This window comes from Vipera berus (assembly GCF_964194415.1).
Source record: "Vipera berus genome assembly, chromosome: Z".
In the NCBI taxonomy this organism is placed as follows: Eukaryota; Metazoa; Chordata; class Lepidosauria; order Squamata; family Viperidae; genus Vipera; species Vipera berus.
The window spans coordinates 112103827-112120127 of NC_138205.1; the positions used below are offsets into that span (position 1 = coordinate 112103827).

General features: G+C 38.5%; 1 protein-coding gene across 1 annotated transcript; it reads right to left on the reverse strand.

Annotated features, from left to right (window-relative positions):
• Nucleotides 1–250: 250 nt before the first annotated feature.
• On the reverse strand, nucleotides 251–16015 carry PTCHD3 (patched domain containing 3; the record flags this gene model as incomplete). The annotated part of the gene is made up of 4 exons (XM_081346274.1): nucleotides 251–1773; nucleotides 3505–3650; nucleotides 7866–7990; nucleotides 15260–16015. The coding sequence occupies 4 exons, from the start codon at nucleotides 16013–16015 to the stop codon at nucleotides 251–253; spliced, it is 2550 nt and encodes an 849-aa protein (XP_081202400.1).
• Between the last annotated feature and the right edge of the window lie 286 nt (nucleotides 16016–16301).

A 16301-nucleotide genomic window follows, 5' to 3' on the forward strand; every position in this document is an offset into this window, starting at 1 on the left:
AATAAATCTTGAATAGCTTATTGTAAAATAGGCTTTATCTGTCCATTTCTTCTGATTACTGTAGAACAATTCATAAAAACATTACGAGCAATTTGATCTTCCTGAAATGGGAGAAATTTTAACTTATTTTTTTTGCTATGAAAATTACTCAGTGTAATAAGAAACTTGTTTTCATTTAAAACAAGTTTCTTATTACACTGAGTAATTTTCATAGTATTGGCCACTGTTTGGGTTGTTATCTATTTGAAAATCAAGTACAATAACTAAAAAATGTTAAAAACACAGGGATGAACACGAGACCATGAAGAGTCCCAAATGTAATAACAAGAAACATTATCTTAAAGCAAGTTCTAAAGACATATGTGGTTGCCATAGAGAGAATGGAAACTCCTACAAGGGTAGAGGCAGATGCTTGCAGAACTGGGTAACCAAGGTGGAAAAGAGCATTTATTGCCTTTTCATTTGCACTGATTTCACTATTGGAAACATAGGCATAAGATATATGAGCAGAATAGTCTACAGAAAATCCTATGCAAATAACAAGATTGATCATAGATATGGAATCAAGATTCACATGCCAGAAGGCCATGTAACCAGACACACCTACAATCACAGAGCCAATAGTAAAAGTTACCCACAAAGAGCAAACAGGACTGGGAATCAGCAGCAAAGAAATAACTAGCATAGCTCCAGCTGCAATCAGAACATTTTGAATGGTATTCCGATTTATAACAAGATACTGGTCAAAGTGTATAAAAGCTGGATGATAAACCATTAATGGTATCTTACATTTTTTAGCAATATGTCTTAGCTGCTTTAAAAGATTTTTCTCATCCACTGAATTGTTAACATTTACAGTCTGTATAAAGAAACGAGAAGCTATTATTTCTTTTGCACTAATATTAATATTCCACCGAGAATTAAAATTTTCTCTGAATAGAGCAGGTAAATTTTCAATGAATACATCATGATCATTTAAATCTAGAGACATTTTTTTAGCAACATTTTCATAAATTCTCAGCCACGACTCTGAAAAATTCTTTTCCACATAGTATGAATGTTCTAAAGATTTCATACACTTCTCAAGCTCTGCACGAACAGGTGGATTCCAATACATTATACTTTTAGTAACTATTACCATAACCCTTATACCATATGTTGAAAAATATTCATCTTCAAAGTTGTAATATGGAATGATATAAGAATCATCTGTTGCTACATTTCGAAGATCTATACCCTCTTGAAGTGCAAAGCATCCAAATAAACTAGTTCCTAGGTATGTGAAATATAGCAATACCACAAACACCTTAGTCCAGCTGTACATAAGAAAAGGACCATAATACTTTCTGAAGAAAAAATTCATGGGATGTTCAATCTCAGTTCCAGTAGTTTCATCATAAAGTCCTCCTGTGCAACATCGGTTATACATACGGCCCCGGGAATCTTGGGGCTCCGAAAACACTTTCATGAATGTCAGCCAATGCCTGTTACTTTTTTCTCTTCTACCATTTAGAGCTAGAACAGCCCCAAGAAACGTCAGGTTGTATACATAGCAAAAAATGAAAGCTGTTCCTGTATAGATACAAAATGATCTAATTGATGGAAAGGAAGTTGCAATTCCAATGTAGAAAGCTAAAACATCTGTCATAGTTGTGATAGTAACTGATACAGCTGCTTCTGAATAAGTGTTAGCCATGCGGTCTTTGACACTATCCTTTACTTTTGTATGCTGCCAACAGGATACTAGGATGAACATATCATCTACACCAATTCCTGGAAAATGGTAAAAAGAGGATTCAGTTTTCACATGACATTAAAAAAAGCAAATTACACAAGGAACATGATTAGCAACTCATATTTTTTAAGATAACAAATACATCAACCTGTCTGAGATCAATTCAACAGCTCCAGTATTTTCACTTGGTGCAGGAAGGAAAACAACCTGAGTGGCTGTCTAGTTATAGGGAGGAAAATATTTCATACCCAAGAAGGTCCTGTCTCCCATTTGTATGCCGTCATGCGGTACAGACAAAAATAATGCCCAGAAAAGTACAGGTAGTCCTTGACTTACCACCAGAACAGAGCCCCAAATTTCTGTTGCTAAGTGAGACATTTGTTAAGTGAATTTTGCTCCATTTTATGCCACAGTTGTTAAGTGAATCACTGCAGTTGTTAAGTTAGTAACATGGTTGTTAAGCAGATCTGGATTCCCGGTTAACTTTGCTCATCAGAAGGGCACAAAAGGTGACCACATGACTCGAGGACACTGCAACTATCGTAAATATGAACCAGCTGCCAAGCATCTGAATTTTGATCACGTGACCATGGGGGATGCTGCATAAGTGTGAAAAATGATCACAGATCACTTTTTTTCAGTGCCGTTGTAACTTCAAATGGTCACTAAATGTTGTAAGTCGAGGACTACCTATATAAACAGGCAGCAATGCTTCTCAAATACTGAGATGCCAAACAATTTGTATGTTACTAAGACAATACCAGGATAAATATGTGATGAAACTGAATTTGAGAATAGCAAAACGGATTCAGTTCATTTGTGTGAAACGGAAAAGTATCAGAGAAACTGAATAAATATTTTAATTTTATTTATACCTAGTTTTCAAAGCAATATATAAATAAAGCCAAAATAATTATTGTTCTATATTTTGCAAAGAATCAAAAAGACTAGATGAGGGTTTCGTAATCTACAGTTCTATTTATGCATACTACTGATCAGATTTAGGTGAGGCAACCGTTTTTCCCTCTAGCTGTCATTGACTTGTAATTTTTGTGATGACATAACTAACTATTGAAATTAATAAACATATACAAAGTAATTATATAACTATTTAAGCGATATAAATAAATACAAATGCAATACAATATATTTTTTATCCTGGATTATGCACTTATTTCTATTTGCCTTTATCTTCTTGAACCCTGAAATATACTGAAGCCACAGTTCAAGAAAAATTACAAATTACACCTGGGTACACATAGTATCATAAAATCCTTTTGAATATAATATTTGAATCTACATATATATCTAATCTGAATACAATTTGTTACTGAAGAAAAAAATCTAATTCAATAGTGAAAAGTAAGGAAAGAAAAACACACAAAGTAAATGCATAATGAAGGTGGAAATGGTATGGACAGAATTAAATATTAATGATACAGATGAGAAAAAGACCAGTTTGTCAGACTTTGTGGTAGACAAATTAAAAAGAAAAGAAAGAAATCACCAGTGTGGTAGAATTCATGAGTAACAGTCACCTCACACTGAGATGGTCATAGAAGTATATACAATTGAGCTCAAAAAGGATTATATTATGTCAGGGAAAAATATTTCACATATAAGACTGTAACCTTAGGACAATCTTTAGAAAGAACTACAGAGAAATCTAGAATAGCTATCAGAACTAAGGAGAAATATAATTGGGAGGGATGAAAATTCTAGTTCATACGTGTTGAAAACTCAAAGGAAGATATAGATTTATTACCTACCAAGTATGAGAAATGGCGAATTTGCAGCAGTGATGACAAATGGGACCCCATAAAACAGCAATAATCCAAAACTGCTGATAACAGATAAGCCTGCTGCAAAAACTCCAAAAAATGCAACCCAGAGTTTTGTTCGGACACAATCTAGCCTATAAAAAGGATGGAGAACAGTTGAGCACTGTAGATTCTGAATTTCATTCTGTATTTCTAACATCTCCCAAACTGAACAGAGAACTCACATGCAGGCATTAAATATTAAAGAAAATGTGTAGAACTTGTATAAACAAATATATACTTAATTTTAGAAATGGAAACTTATATTCTCAAAAATATATCAAGTTGCTTAAAGTAATGAAAATATTTCATTCTATTATTTATAATTCTGATCATGAACTCACAGGAAATGTATTTCTGACATTATTTCCATGCATGGAATTCACACAATCTCACATTTCACATAGGTTTGCGGTAAAGCCAACTTATTTACAGTAATACATCCACTGTTCTCTTGATAAGAGGAAGTGCCGGCTGACTACATTCAAAAATATCGGTATATATTTAGGACCAAACAACATTAATTTTAATGGGGCCAATGTTTAAGCATATCTGTGTAGAACTGTGGTGACAATATATATTTCACCCATCTGTAATAATTCCAAAAGCAAATTCTTGTGGGGAAATGTAAAATAATTACATTTTTGTCCCAAAAGATGAACTGGAAGTTCTTCTTTTGACTCACATTATATGAAAGAGAGAGGGAAGATCCAAAAGACCACTAAATAAGTGTTAATGGCATGGCATTTTTGGGGGAAACACATTCTTTTTAAGGGCACTGTGTAAACAGAAACAAAATAAAATAAAAACTGTGTTTGTAATCAGATTTGCAACTTTCTGTTACTTTAGCAAACATAATTTTTACCTTCACCATAACTTATTTTTTTATCTTCATAACATTTCTTGATTTATTGTACCTAGTGGGGCTGACAGTTTCCTTCAGTGCCTGCCTTCTTCTGGCTAAATAAATGTCACTTGCATAATCTGGCTAGAAATCTAAGAAAAGAACTATGATCCCATTCCTTGGGGTTGGGACAGGCTAGGATAATGGACAGGCAATTATACCATATCTGCATGTGCATAATTTCTCTGCCTGTTTCTAATACGTACATCTGCTAATTAACAGACAAACTAGGTCTGGTCATGCAGTAATTGCATCAATTGATGCAGTCCTATTGTTTATAATTATAGACAATATTGGGGAATAATGTAAGCCTTTAGAGGAAAAAGAATTACGTACTCTTAAGGCTGCATCCTATATAGTTCCTTGGGAATAAGTTATAGTAATCCTTGATTTACAATAGCTTACAATAGTGACCTTTCAAAGTTACGACAATGGAAAAAATGGCTTATGATAATTTTTCACACTTATGACCCTTGCAGCATCCTATGGTCACGTGATTTATATTCGGATGCTTGACAACTGACTCACATTTATTATTATTATTATTATTATTATTATTATTATTATTATTATTATTATTATTATTATTATTATTATTATTATTAAAATTTACAGTCATGGCCGAAATTGTTGGCACCCCAGAATTTTTTCCAGAAAATCAAGTATTTCTCACAGAAAAGTATTGCAGGAACACATGTTTTGCTATACACAGGTTTATTCCCTTTGTGTTTATTGGAACACAACAAAAAAGGGAGGAAAAAAAAGCAAATTGGACATAATGTCAAACAAAACTCCAAAAATGGGCCGGACAAAATTATTGGCACCCTTAACTTAATATTTGGTTGCACACCCTTTGGAAAAAATAACTGAAATCAGTCACTTCCTATAACCATCAATAAGCTTCTTACACCTCTCACCCGGAATTTTGGACCACTCTTCCTTTGCAAACTGCTCCAGGTCTCTCTTATTGGAAGGGCGCCTTTTCCCAACAGCAATTTTAAGATCTCTCCACAGGTGTTCAATGGGATTCAGATCTGGACTCATTGCTGGCCACTTCAGAACTCTCCAGCGCTTTCTTGCCATCCATTTCTGGGTGCTTTTTGACGTATGTTTGGGATCATTGTCCTGCTGGAAGACCCAAGATCTTGGACGCAAACCCAGCTTTCTGACACTGGGCTCTACAGTGCGACCCAAAATCCTTTGGTAATCCTCAGATTTCATGATGCCTTGCACACATTCAAGGCACCCAGTGCCAGAGGCAGCAAAACAACCCCAAAACATCATTGAACCTCCACCACATTTCACTGTAGGTACTGTGTTCTTTTCTTTGTAGGCCTCATTTCATTTTCGGTAAACAGTAGAATGATGTGCTTTACCAAAAAGCTCTATCTTGGTCTCATCTGTCCACAAGACGTTTTCCCAGAAGGATTTTGGCTTACTCAAGTACACTTTGGCAAACTGTAATCTTGCTTTTTATGTCTCTGTGTCAGCAGTGGGGTCCTCCTGGGTCTCCTGCCATAGCGTTTCATTTCATTTAAATGTCGATGGATAGTTTGCGCTGACACTGATGCTCCCTGAGCCTGCAGGACAGCTTGCATTCCTTTGGAACTTGTTTGCGGCTGCTTATCCACCATCCGGACTATCCTGCGTTGCAACCTTTCATCAATTTTTCTCTTCCGTCCACGACCAGGGAGATTCGCTACAGTGCCATGGGTTGCAAACTTCTTGATAATGTTGCGCACTGTGGACAAAGGCAAATCTAGATCTCTGGAGTTAGACATGTAACCTTGAGATTGGTGATATTTGTCCACAATTTTGGTTCTCAAGTCCTCAGACAGTTCTCTTCTCCTCTTTCTGTTGTCCATGCTTAGTGTGGCACACACAGACACACAATGCAAAGACTAAGTGAACTTCTCTCCTTTTTATCTGCTTTCAGGTGTGATTTTTATATTGCCCACACCTGTTACTTGCCCCAGGTGAGTTTAAAGGAGCATCACATGCTTGAAACAATCTTGTTTACCCACAATTTTGAAAGGGTGCCAATAATTTTGTCCAGCCCATTTTTGGAGTTAATTTGCTTTTTTCCTCCCTTTTTTGTTGTGTTCCAATACACACAAAGGGAATAAACCTGTGTATAGCAAAACATGTGTTCCTGCAATACTTTTCTGTGAAAAATACTTGATTTTCTGGAAAAATTTCTGGGGTGCCAACAATTTCAGCCATGACTGTATATATATTATTATTATTTAAATTTATATATTTAAATTTATGACAGTTGCAATATCCTGGGGTCATGTGATCACCTTTTGTGACCTTCTGACAGCCAAAGTCAATGGGGAAATCAGATTCACTTAGCCACCATGTTACTAATTTAACAACTGCAGTGATTCACTTAGCAAATGTAGCAAGAAAAGTCATAAAATGGGCAAAACTCAATTTAACAAATTTCTCACTCAGCAACATAAATTTTGGGCTCAGTTGTGGTCATAGAATGAAGGCTACTGCTAAGCTTGTAAGCCGCCCTGAGTCTTCGGAGAAGGGCGGGATATAAATGGAATTACAATAAAATAAAAACAAATACGTTGAGGACTACCTGTATATTTAATCCTATTTCTGAATGACTTTATTTTTAAGTAGTCATGCTGTAGATTAGATTATACTGGCAGGACATTTTTTATTAGCCATGCAGATAGTTCTTGACTTACAACTTGTCACTTAATGACCATTCAGAGTTATGAGGGATCTCCAAAAATATTTATGACCTGTTTTAAAATTATGATAGCGCATCCGCCCCTGCACTCACATGATTGCATTTTGGGAACTTAGCAACAGCTCATCTTTATGGCTGTTTGTAACATTCTGCAGTCATGTGACTGCAATTTACAACATGTTTTCCTGGTTTCCAATGTTTATTTCCAGTTTCAGGCAAAAAAAAACCCCTAATTGGGAAAACTGATTTGTTTAATAATTGCAGCATTTGCTTAATAACTACCATGTTCACTTAATGAATACGATGTTCGCTTAATTACTGCAGCAAAAAATGTAAAACAAAAAAAGGGGGGGGCGTTGGTCATGTGATGCCTTATCTTATGTCTATAATTCCAGGCTCAATTATTGTTGTAAGTCTACCTGTACAATTGAAAAATGTTAATGGAAAGTACATTCTTTTCTCCCAAAACAAGTACAAAGTGATAGTTTTTGTATTTCCTTTTTTTATATACCTGATTATAGTAATATAATTTAATGTATGTATATACTTATTTATTTGTTACATTTATTTGCTGCCTACTTCACCACGTGTGTATGTGGGTGTGTAGATAGACTTTTTAAGAGTATTAAAACTTTTTATTCTATAAGAAAAATATATAACATTAGATAATAAGAACGGATGAGAGGAACAATTTACCTTGTACATGAAATAATTGAGAATGCTATTGTTAAAAGATATGCGATGGAGACCAATGGGATCACACCCTTAGCAAGATTTTCAAGTTCATTCTGTCTTGACTGTGAGGAAAAATAAGCTACCTGCTAGGTTAAAGGGGGAAGGAGAGAGAGAAGGAAGAAGATAATCTTTCAATTATTTTACCTTAAAATGTATTTTAATTATCTATTTAAAAATAGGCTGAGATAAAAATATATTTCATTATTATCCAGTTTTGTATGTTTTAACATATATTAAAGACTAGTTAATGGAAATTTTTACAAATAGTCCTTGACTTACAACAGCAACTGGAACTGGAAGCGATGAGATTGTAAAGCATCTTGGCTGCTATCGTTAACCAAATCCTATTAGATGGCAGGGGGCACCAAGTCAACGGGGAAAGCTGACAGGAAGTGGCAAGTCCCAAGTAGCTTGGAGCCAGGTAAGTGGCTGCTGCTGGGTTGGGGTTGCATGGGGGAAGGCTCAGGGAGGGTGCAAGCAAGGTATGGCAAAATTGGGGGAGACTGCATTAGGGTATTAAGAGGGGCACAGCAAGGGTTGGGGAGGGCATACAAGGGCGCAAGAGAGGTGCCTTGGGAACACTGTGCAAGAGTAAACCAAGTGTGCAGCAAGGCTAGGAAGGATGAGTGGAAGGAGTAGCAAGGGTCAGAAAAAGTATACAAGGCAGATGTGACAAGACTTGGAGAAGGTGTATAAGAATGTACAGAGATGTGAGCAAGGGATGGCAAGGCTCCATCCAGTAAGGTGTGAACGGTGTATAGAAGGCATGTCAAGAGTTAAAGAGGGTGCCCAAGGGTGGCACAGGAAGACTCAGGGAGTCTGAAAGGGAGTAATGGCAAGGTTGCACAAGGGTGTCCGAGTGGCCAATGTGGCACAGAAGCAGAAGAGCTGGTAAGGGTGTGTGATGGGAAAGTCTTACCAAACTACTTTCCAGTCTGCTTCCCCATTGATTTTCTAGAGAAGCCAGAAGAGAAGGTCACAAATGACAATCACATGATTGTAGGGCATGGCAACTGATCATAAGATCACAATCCTGTGATTGTGGGGGTGTCAGAGTCCATCTCTTCTTCATCTCTGTTTTATCTTCAAATGGTTGCTGAACAAATGATCATTAAGTTGAGGTCTACCTGTAAAATTATATACCAAAAATGCCTGTAATATTGTAATATTTAAAACATTTGGATATTGCCTCATTTCCTGAGTATGCATTTAGCATGCTTTCTTAGTTAGTGGCATGTATGCTGAATCACTAAACAGTCTCTAAATTAGTGTTCCCAGCTTGCAGAAAATATGAACTTACTTGAGAAAAAACCATGGGTTTCACAGAGTTAAGGATCAAATATGATAAAAATTGGCTAGTAATTTCCATTCCACTAGCAGGGACTGATTGCATGTAATTAGAATGGTGATCTACTCTATGCCTTCTCCATAATACTAAAAAATATTGTGTGAATGCCTCAAGTGACCAAAACTATGATGGACAGTAGAAGTCAATATCCATAGGCATACTTGGGGATGGCCATATAAAAGATTGTGATTTGGAATGTAAGATAAATAAATATGCCCATGAATAAGTATATCTGTGAATTAACAGTGAAACAATGGTAAGAAAAGTAATATATGTTTGTGAAACCAAGAAAAAGAAGGGTACAATAGATGAGGATAGTTTAATCCTGCAAAATGAAGCTGATAAATGAAGTTGCTGTATAGTAACGATATAGATTATGAATAAAAGAGATAACTTTTACATCAGAAAATATGAACAGATTATTGTGCACACATGACAGCTATATTTATGCTCTAGCAAATAGTGAAAATGTATTTGGAGCAGACATTAGTAAATATTGGATGACACTCTGAGTTAACGTATTGGGGAAAATTGTATTCTCTTAAATGGCATTGGTGAAGAAAAGAAAACACAAAAGAAATGATTAGACCCTTTGGAAATCTAAGAATGAATGGGGATGGTGACTAGTAAATATCTGCTTAGAAAAAAAAGCTCATTTGGAAAATATGGTTTAAGCATACAGATAGTCCTCAACTTATGACCACAGTGGGACTAGAATTGGTAGTGGTAAGTGATGCAGTTGTTAAGTGAGTCATCACATGATTGGACCTAATTTTATGACCATTTTCTTGTAGAGGTAAACAACCACAGTGATTAAGTGAATCAGATGGTTGTTAAGTGGATCTCATAGTCATTAAATTGCAATTATGTGACCACAAGATGCTGCAAACATTGTAAATTCGAGTAGGTTAAAAAGTACCTGAATTGTGATCACGTGATTCTGGGATGTGTGTGATGTGACAGATATACGTTTGAGGAGAGATCATGTCACTTTTTCAAAATCTGTTGTAACTTCTAATCTTTTTAAATGAACAGTCATAATTTGAGGACTATCTGTATGAGTTTTCATGCATACACATCCTTATTTTATTCAGGAGTTCAAGATGGCAAACATAGCACTCAGTCTTATTTTTCTCTGCATCAACAATCCAGTGTGACAGCTTAGGCTAGGACAGTGATGGCGAACCTTTTAGAGATCGAATGCCCAAACAGCAACCCAAAACCCACTTATGTATCGTCTGGTGCCAGGTGGGTGTGGCCCATTGGGTGGGTGTGGCCAACTGGGTGGGCATGGCTGCGGTGGTAATGGCAGACTGGATGGGACTATAAAGTTCAATCAATTCCAACTTTGCAAGAACTTTTTTTTCCCTGAGAAAAGTTGAAATTGATTGATTGAACCTTTTTTTTGCACATGGCGGCACAGGCCTAAAGCGAAAAGGTTTTATAAAACTCAGCTGAAGGCCTAGAACTGGGGTGATGGCGCGCGTGCCCACAGAGAGCTCTGTGGGCATAGGGCCATAGGTTCGCCACCACAGGGCTAGGAGAAAATGGCTAGCCCACAGTTACTCAGTGAGCTTTCATAACTGAGGGTAGACAAGATTTTAGGCCTTCCCTCATCTAGTCCAACATTTTAGCCATTAAACAACACTTGCAATATACATTAAAAACATAACTGATTTGATCATTTATGATAGAAGATTGAGAAAGATAGAGGATGCAGAAATGATGAGATTCTGAATGAAAAACAGTTCATTAAAAAGATGAATAAAAAGGACTTCATAAATGTAAGAATGTTAAAAAAATACTAAGATTGTAGGCTTAGATGATGACTGCACAAATGTTTAGACATAAATAAGGTTGCTTACAGAATGTAGTGGTTATAAATTGTTTCTTTTCATTTTTTTTTACTATTCCTGAGCATTTTTCTAAAGGATGTTACACTGCCATTGAATCTGCATTTACTTTCCAAACAGACTGAACACTGTGCTGTAATGTACTGAATACTTTGATGATACAGTAATGTATGTACTTAGAACCATTTCTGTCTTCTGCAGAAGGACTCCCTCACAGGTCTGTAGTTTGGAATTATCATTGGGCTGCACAAAAGTGGGATTGTAGGAACTGGTACTCCTTGGCATTTGGGACAAGAATAGCAACTGATTGACTTTAATGAGATAGGAATGTAAATACTTAGACTCTTTCATTGCAAACAACAGCTTTAAGTACTTTATCCAGATTTTGCTTGATATGATGGGCAGAAGTCTGGGGACGTACATTCAGATATGCAATATTCTGTTACTATACCCTTGTAATAAAAATAACATTAGCATGACTTTGATGTCCTAGTGTAGTTAAGTTGAAGGGTTGACATCATGTTTGCAAATCTCAATGAGCTTTCCTCTTCCCTTCTTATCTCTTTGGGAAAACTGGAAGGGGAGAGTCTTGTCTGAGATTCTTACTTGGGTTATATTTCTGGCCTATGTTGTTTTTGTCTTAGTTGCGGCTTTTGTTTCTTCCTCCCTCCCTATTGCTTCTGCCTACTATATGTAAGTTAAATAGTAGCTGTTGATAAAGTAGCTGTGTAAAGACTTCAGCTGTATTTGATAATTGGAAGACTGCTGTAATCGTCCCTCTGTAGCAGGGGTGTCAAACTGCTGGCCACGCTGGTTGAATCATGTGGAGGCCGTGCCCACCCCAGCTCCGGCAATGCAAAAAAAGTCACAATAATAATAATAATAATAATAATAATAATAATAATAATAATAATGATGATGATGATGATGATGATGATGATGAAGAAGAAGAAGAAGAAGAAGAAGAAGTTGGAAGAGACCTTGGAGGTCATCTAGTCCAACCCCCTGCTAAGGCAGGAAACCCTATACCATTTCAGACAAATGGCTGGCCAGTCTCTTCTTAAAAACTTCCAATGTTGGAGCATTCACCACTTCTGCAGGCAGGTTGTTCCACTGGTTCTTTGTTCTAACTGTCAGGAAGTTTCTCCTTAGTTCTAGGTTGCTTCTCTCCTTGACTAGTTTCCATCCGTTGCTTCTTGTCCTGCTTTCAGGTGCTTTGGAGAATAGCTTGACTCCCTCTTCTTTCTGGCAGCCCCTGAGATATTGGAACAGTGCTATCATGTCACCCCTCACCCTTCTCTTCATTAAACTAGACATATCCAATTCCAGCAACCGTTCCATATATGTTTTAGCCTCCAGTCCCCTAAATATCTTTGTTGCTCTTCTCTGTACTCTTTCTAGAGTCTCAACATCTTTTTTACATCGTGGTGACCAAAACTGGATGCAGTATTCCAGGTGTGGCCTTACCAAGGCATTGTAAAGTGGTATTAGTACTTCACTTGATCTTGATTCTATCCCTCTGTTAATGCAGCCTAGCACTGTGTTGGCTTTTTTGGCAGCTGTAGCACACTGCTGGCTCATATTTAAGTGATTGTCCACTAGGACTCCGAGATCTCTCTCACAGTTACTACTATTGAGCAAGGTACCACCTATACTATACCTGTACATTTGATTTTTCCTGCCTAAATGTAGAACCTTACTTTTTTCACCATTGAATTTCATTTTGTTAGATAGTGCCCAGTGTTCGAGTCTGTCCAGATCCTCCTGTATCTTAAGGCTATCTTCTGGAGTATTGGCTATTCCTGCCAGCTTGGTGTCGTCTGCAAATTTGATGAGTTCCCCATCTATCCCCTCATCCAAATCGTTGATGAAGATGTTGAAGAGCACTGGGCCCAGAACAGAGCCCTGGGGCACCCCACTACACACTTCCTTCCATATAGATGCAGTTCCATTGAGGATCACATGCTGAGTACGGCCTGTCAGCCAGCTACGAATCCATCTGGTGGTGATGCTATCTAACCCACATTTTTCTATCTTATCAAGTAGTAGGTTGTGATCTACTTTATCAAATGCCTTACTGAAGTCCAAGTAAATTATATCTACAGCATTCCTCTGGTCCACTAGTTTTGTCACTTGGTCAAAGAATGCAATAAGATTTGTCTGGCATGATCTGTTTTTGACAAACCCATGTTGGCTTTTAGTGATAACTTTGTTTGCATCAAGGTGTTTGCTGATTTGTTGTTTGATTATCTTTTCCAGAATCTTCCCAGGTATTGAGGTCAGGCTGATAGGTCTGTAATTTCCTGGATCTATTTTTTTCCCTTTTTTGAAGATGGGAACTACATCAGCTCTCTTCCAGTCCTCTGGTAGTTCCCCAGTGCTCCAGGATCTTTGAAAAATATAGTTCAGTGGTTCTGAGATTACGTCTGCCAGTTCCTTGAGAACCTTGGGGTGTAATCCATCTGGTCCTGGTGATTTGAACTCATCTAGGCTGGACAGGTGCTCACTTACCATTTTCTTGCCTATCTTGTGTTTCTATTCTGTTTTTTATGGCACTGGTTTTGGTAGGTTGGACTGTTTTTTCCCTTTGTGTAAAGACAGATGCAAAAAACGAGTTAAATAGTTCTGCTTTCTCCCTGTTGCTTGTCACCACACGTCAGGTGACGCGATGAGTTTGACAACCGTGCTGTATAGCATTAGGTCAGTCAAGAGATGTTCAGATGTTGGCTTTCAACGATTCACTGAGAAATGTATGAATGTGAGAAAGTTTAGACGAAGCATATGATAGGGTAAAACAGATCTAGAAAACTACAGATCAATCAGCCTGACATCAGTACCTGGAAAGATCCTGGAAAATATAATCAAGTAACAGTTCTGTGGAAACCTAGAAGCAAGCAAAGTTATAACCAGAAGCCAACATGCATTTGTAAAAACAGATCATGCCAAACAAATCTTATTTCATTCTTTGACAGTGACTAAATTACTGGACCAGCAAAATGCAGTAGTCAAAGTATGCTTGGATTTCAGTAAGGCATTTGATGAAATAGACCAAATCTCTTTCTTGATAAGCTAAAAAAATGTGGAATAGACAGCATCACCACCAGATGCATTTGACAAATTGCACTCAGCATGTAGTCCTTATTGGAACTACATCTACATGGAGGAAAGTAAGTAGTGGAGTACCCCAAGGCTCCATTTTTGGCCCTGTACTCTTCAATATCTTCATAAACGATTTAGATGAGAGAATTGAAGAGGAAGTAATTAATCTGCATATGACATTAGGCTGGCAGGAATAGCCAACACCCCAGATGATAGGCTCAAGATCCATCTGGATCTTGACAGACTTGAATACTGGGCCCTATCCAACAAAGTGAAATTCAGGATAGAGAAAAGTAGCGTCTCACACCTAGGAAAGAAAAACCAAAAGTACAGGTATACATTATGTGAAACCTGGCTGAATAGCAGTAACTGCGAGAGGGATCTTGGAGTCTTATTGGGCAGTTATTTAAATTTGAGCCAGCAATGTGCAGCAGCAGCCAAAACAGCCAATACAATCCTAGGATGCATTAACAGAGGAATAGAATCATGATCATGTGAAGTACTAGTACCACTTATCAGGAATGCTTTGATAAAAATTCATATATTGATCATGTATATCAAGAGTGGAAGTCTTGTCTTCTTTTGAAGGTGAAGCAGTCTACATCTCTTTACTATTTGGAGAAACAACATTCTCTTTACTATTACTTTACATCTCTTTACTATTTTGTAAGTAACATTCCTATGAGTATGAAAAGTTGCTCTCCAAGCAACCAGCTTTAAAGAAACGGGTATTGAGATGATTTAATTATACAGGGACAATAAATTAAACTATAAAAAACATAAAGAAAAAGTGAATAGGTCAAAGCAAGTCAAGTGAATGGCTGGAGAGAACAAAAAACTTTGCAAAGAGACTGAGGAGAGATCCTCAAACACAGAGGTGAGAAGTTTACAAAACTGTTGTATTAAAGTGATACTGTAGGCAGGGAGATTTGCAAGGATTTATTAGTGGAATTATTAGTGTTTTTCATAACCTGCCTATACTCAAAAGATACGTAGGTTTCATTTAAAACGTAAGGAGGGAATGTTGAAAATAACATTTCCTAATTCAGCCATACCTTAAGAACGGTAAGGTTCAGGGCGTCCACTATTAAGGGGATACGCTGCAGAAAGGCTTCCAACCAGAGGTTGCTGGCCTCCCGTTTTGACGGGTCATTCTCCTGCAGGAAGTAGATGAGTCGCATTGCTCGGGCCTCGAGAAGAGGGCGCGCAGGCTCATTGCCCGAGCCCAGCGTGACGCCCCCCAGGGAGAAGCCCAGGAACACCTGGTCGCGGAAGACCGGGAAGGTTAAATTGGGCCGTAACAGCTCGATGTTATCCGGGTTATCCTGGACGATGCTCAGGAGTGGGTTGGGGCTGACGCAGTAGCCAAAGCTTCGCGCGCAAAGACTGTCGTAGGACAGCCCCGCCGCCTGGATGCCGCGCACCGCCTTGTCTATTTTCAACAGCTCGGCAAAAGCCGCCCGAGTCAGTAGCGAGTCGCGGCGTCGGGCCGCCACCGCGATTAAACTGGCATAAGCGCCCTCAGTGCTCAGTCTCTCCGCAGAGAAATTATTGGCGTCGTCGGTGCGGAAGTACTTCTGCACGAAACTACGCTCGATTTTGGCGGGGCCTTCTATGGGCGTGAATTGCTCCTCCAGGTCGTTCGGTTGGCGGCTGGGTAGGAAGATGAAGCCCGCTGACAGGGCGCCCGAAAGCACCAAAGGCACCAGGAGATAAGGCCACGGGTAGGTGCCCACGGAGGCACCTAAGGCGCGGAGGGCGCGTGAGAGGGGCTCCTGCAAGCAGTCGGTGCGGCAGTAGCGAATCGCCATCTCCCCTGTGGTCTTGTCGTCCCAGGGCCCGGCGCGATCGCTTCCGCGCCTCGGTGTTTTCTCCGGCTCTCTGGCTGAGCGACCGTTATTCGCAGGACCGGAGCGCATTCCACTTGGCGCGGCTGCCCCCGCGCTCGTGAATACGCGGGGCGGATTCCTAAGCGAGGAAGTTGGCCCTTTGAAGAAGGAGCCTGTAGCCTTCTCTGCTCCTTGCTTAGGTGGTTCTTGTACAAATACCATATATGTTTAAATTCCCCAGGCAGGAAATCTTAACTGCTACTCCTCC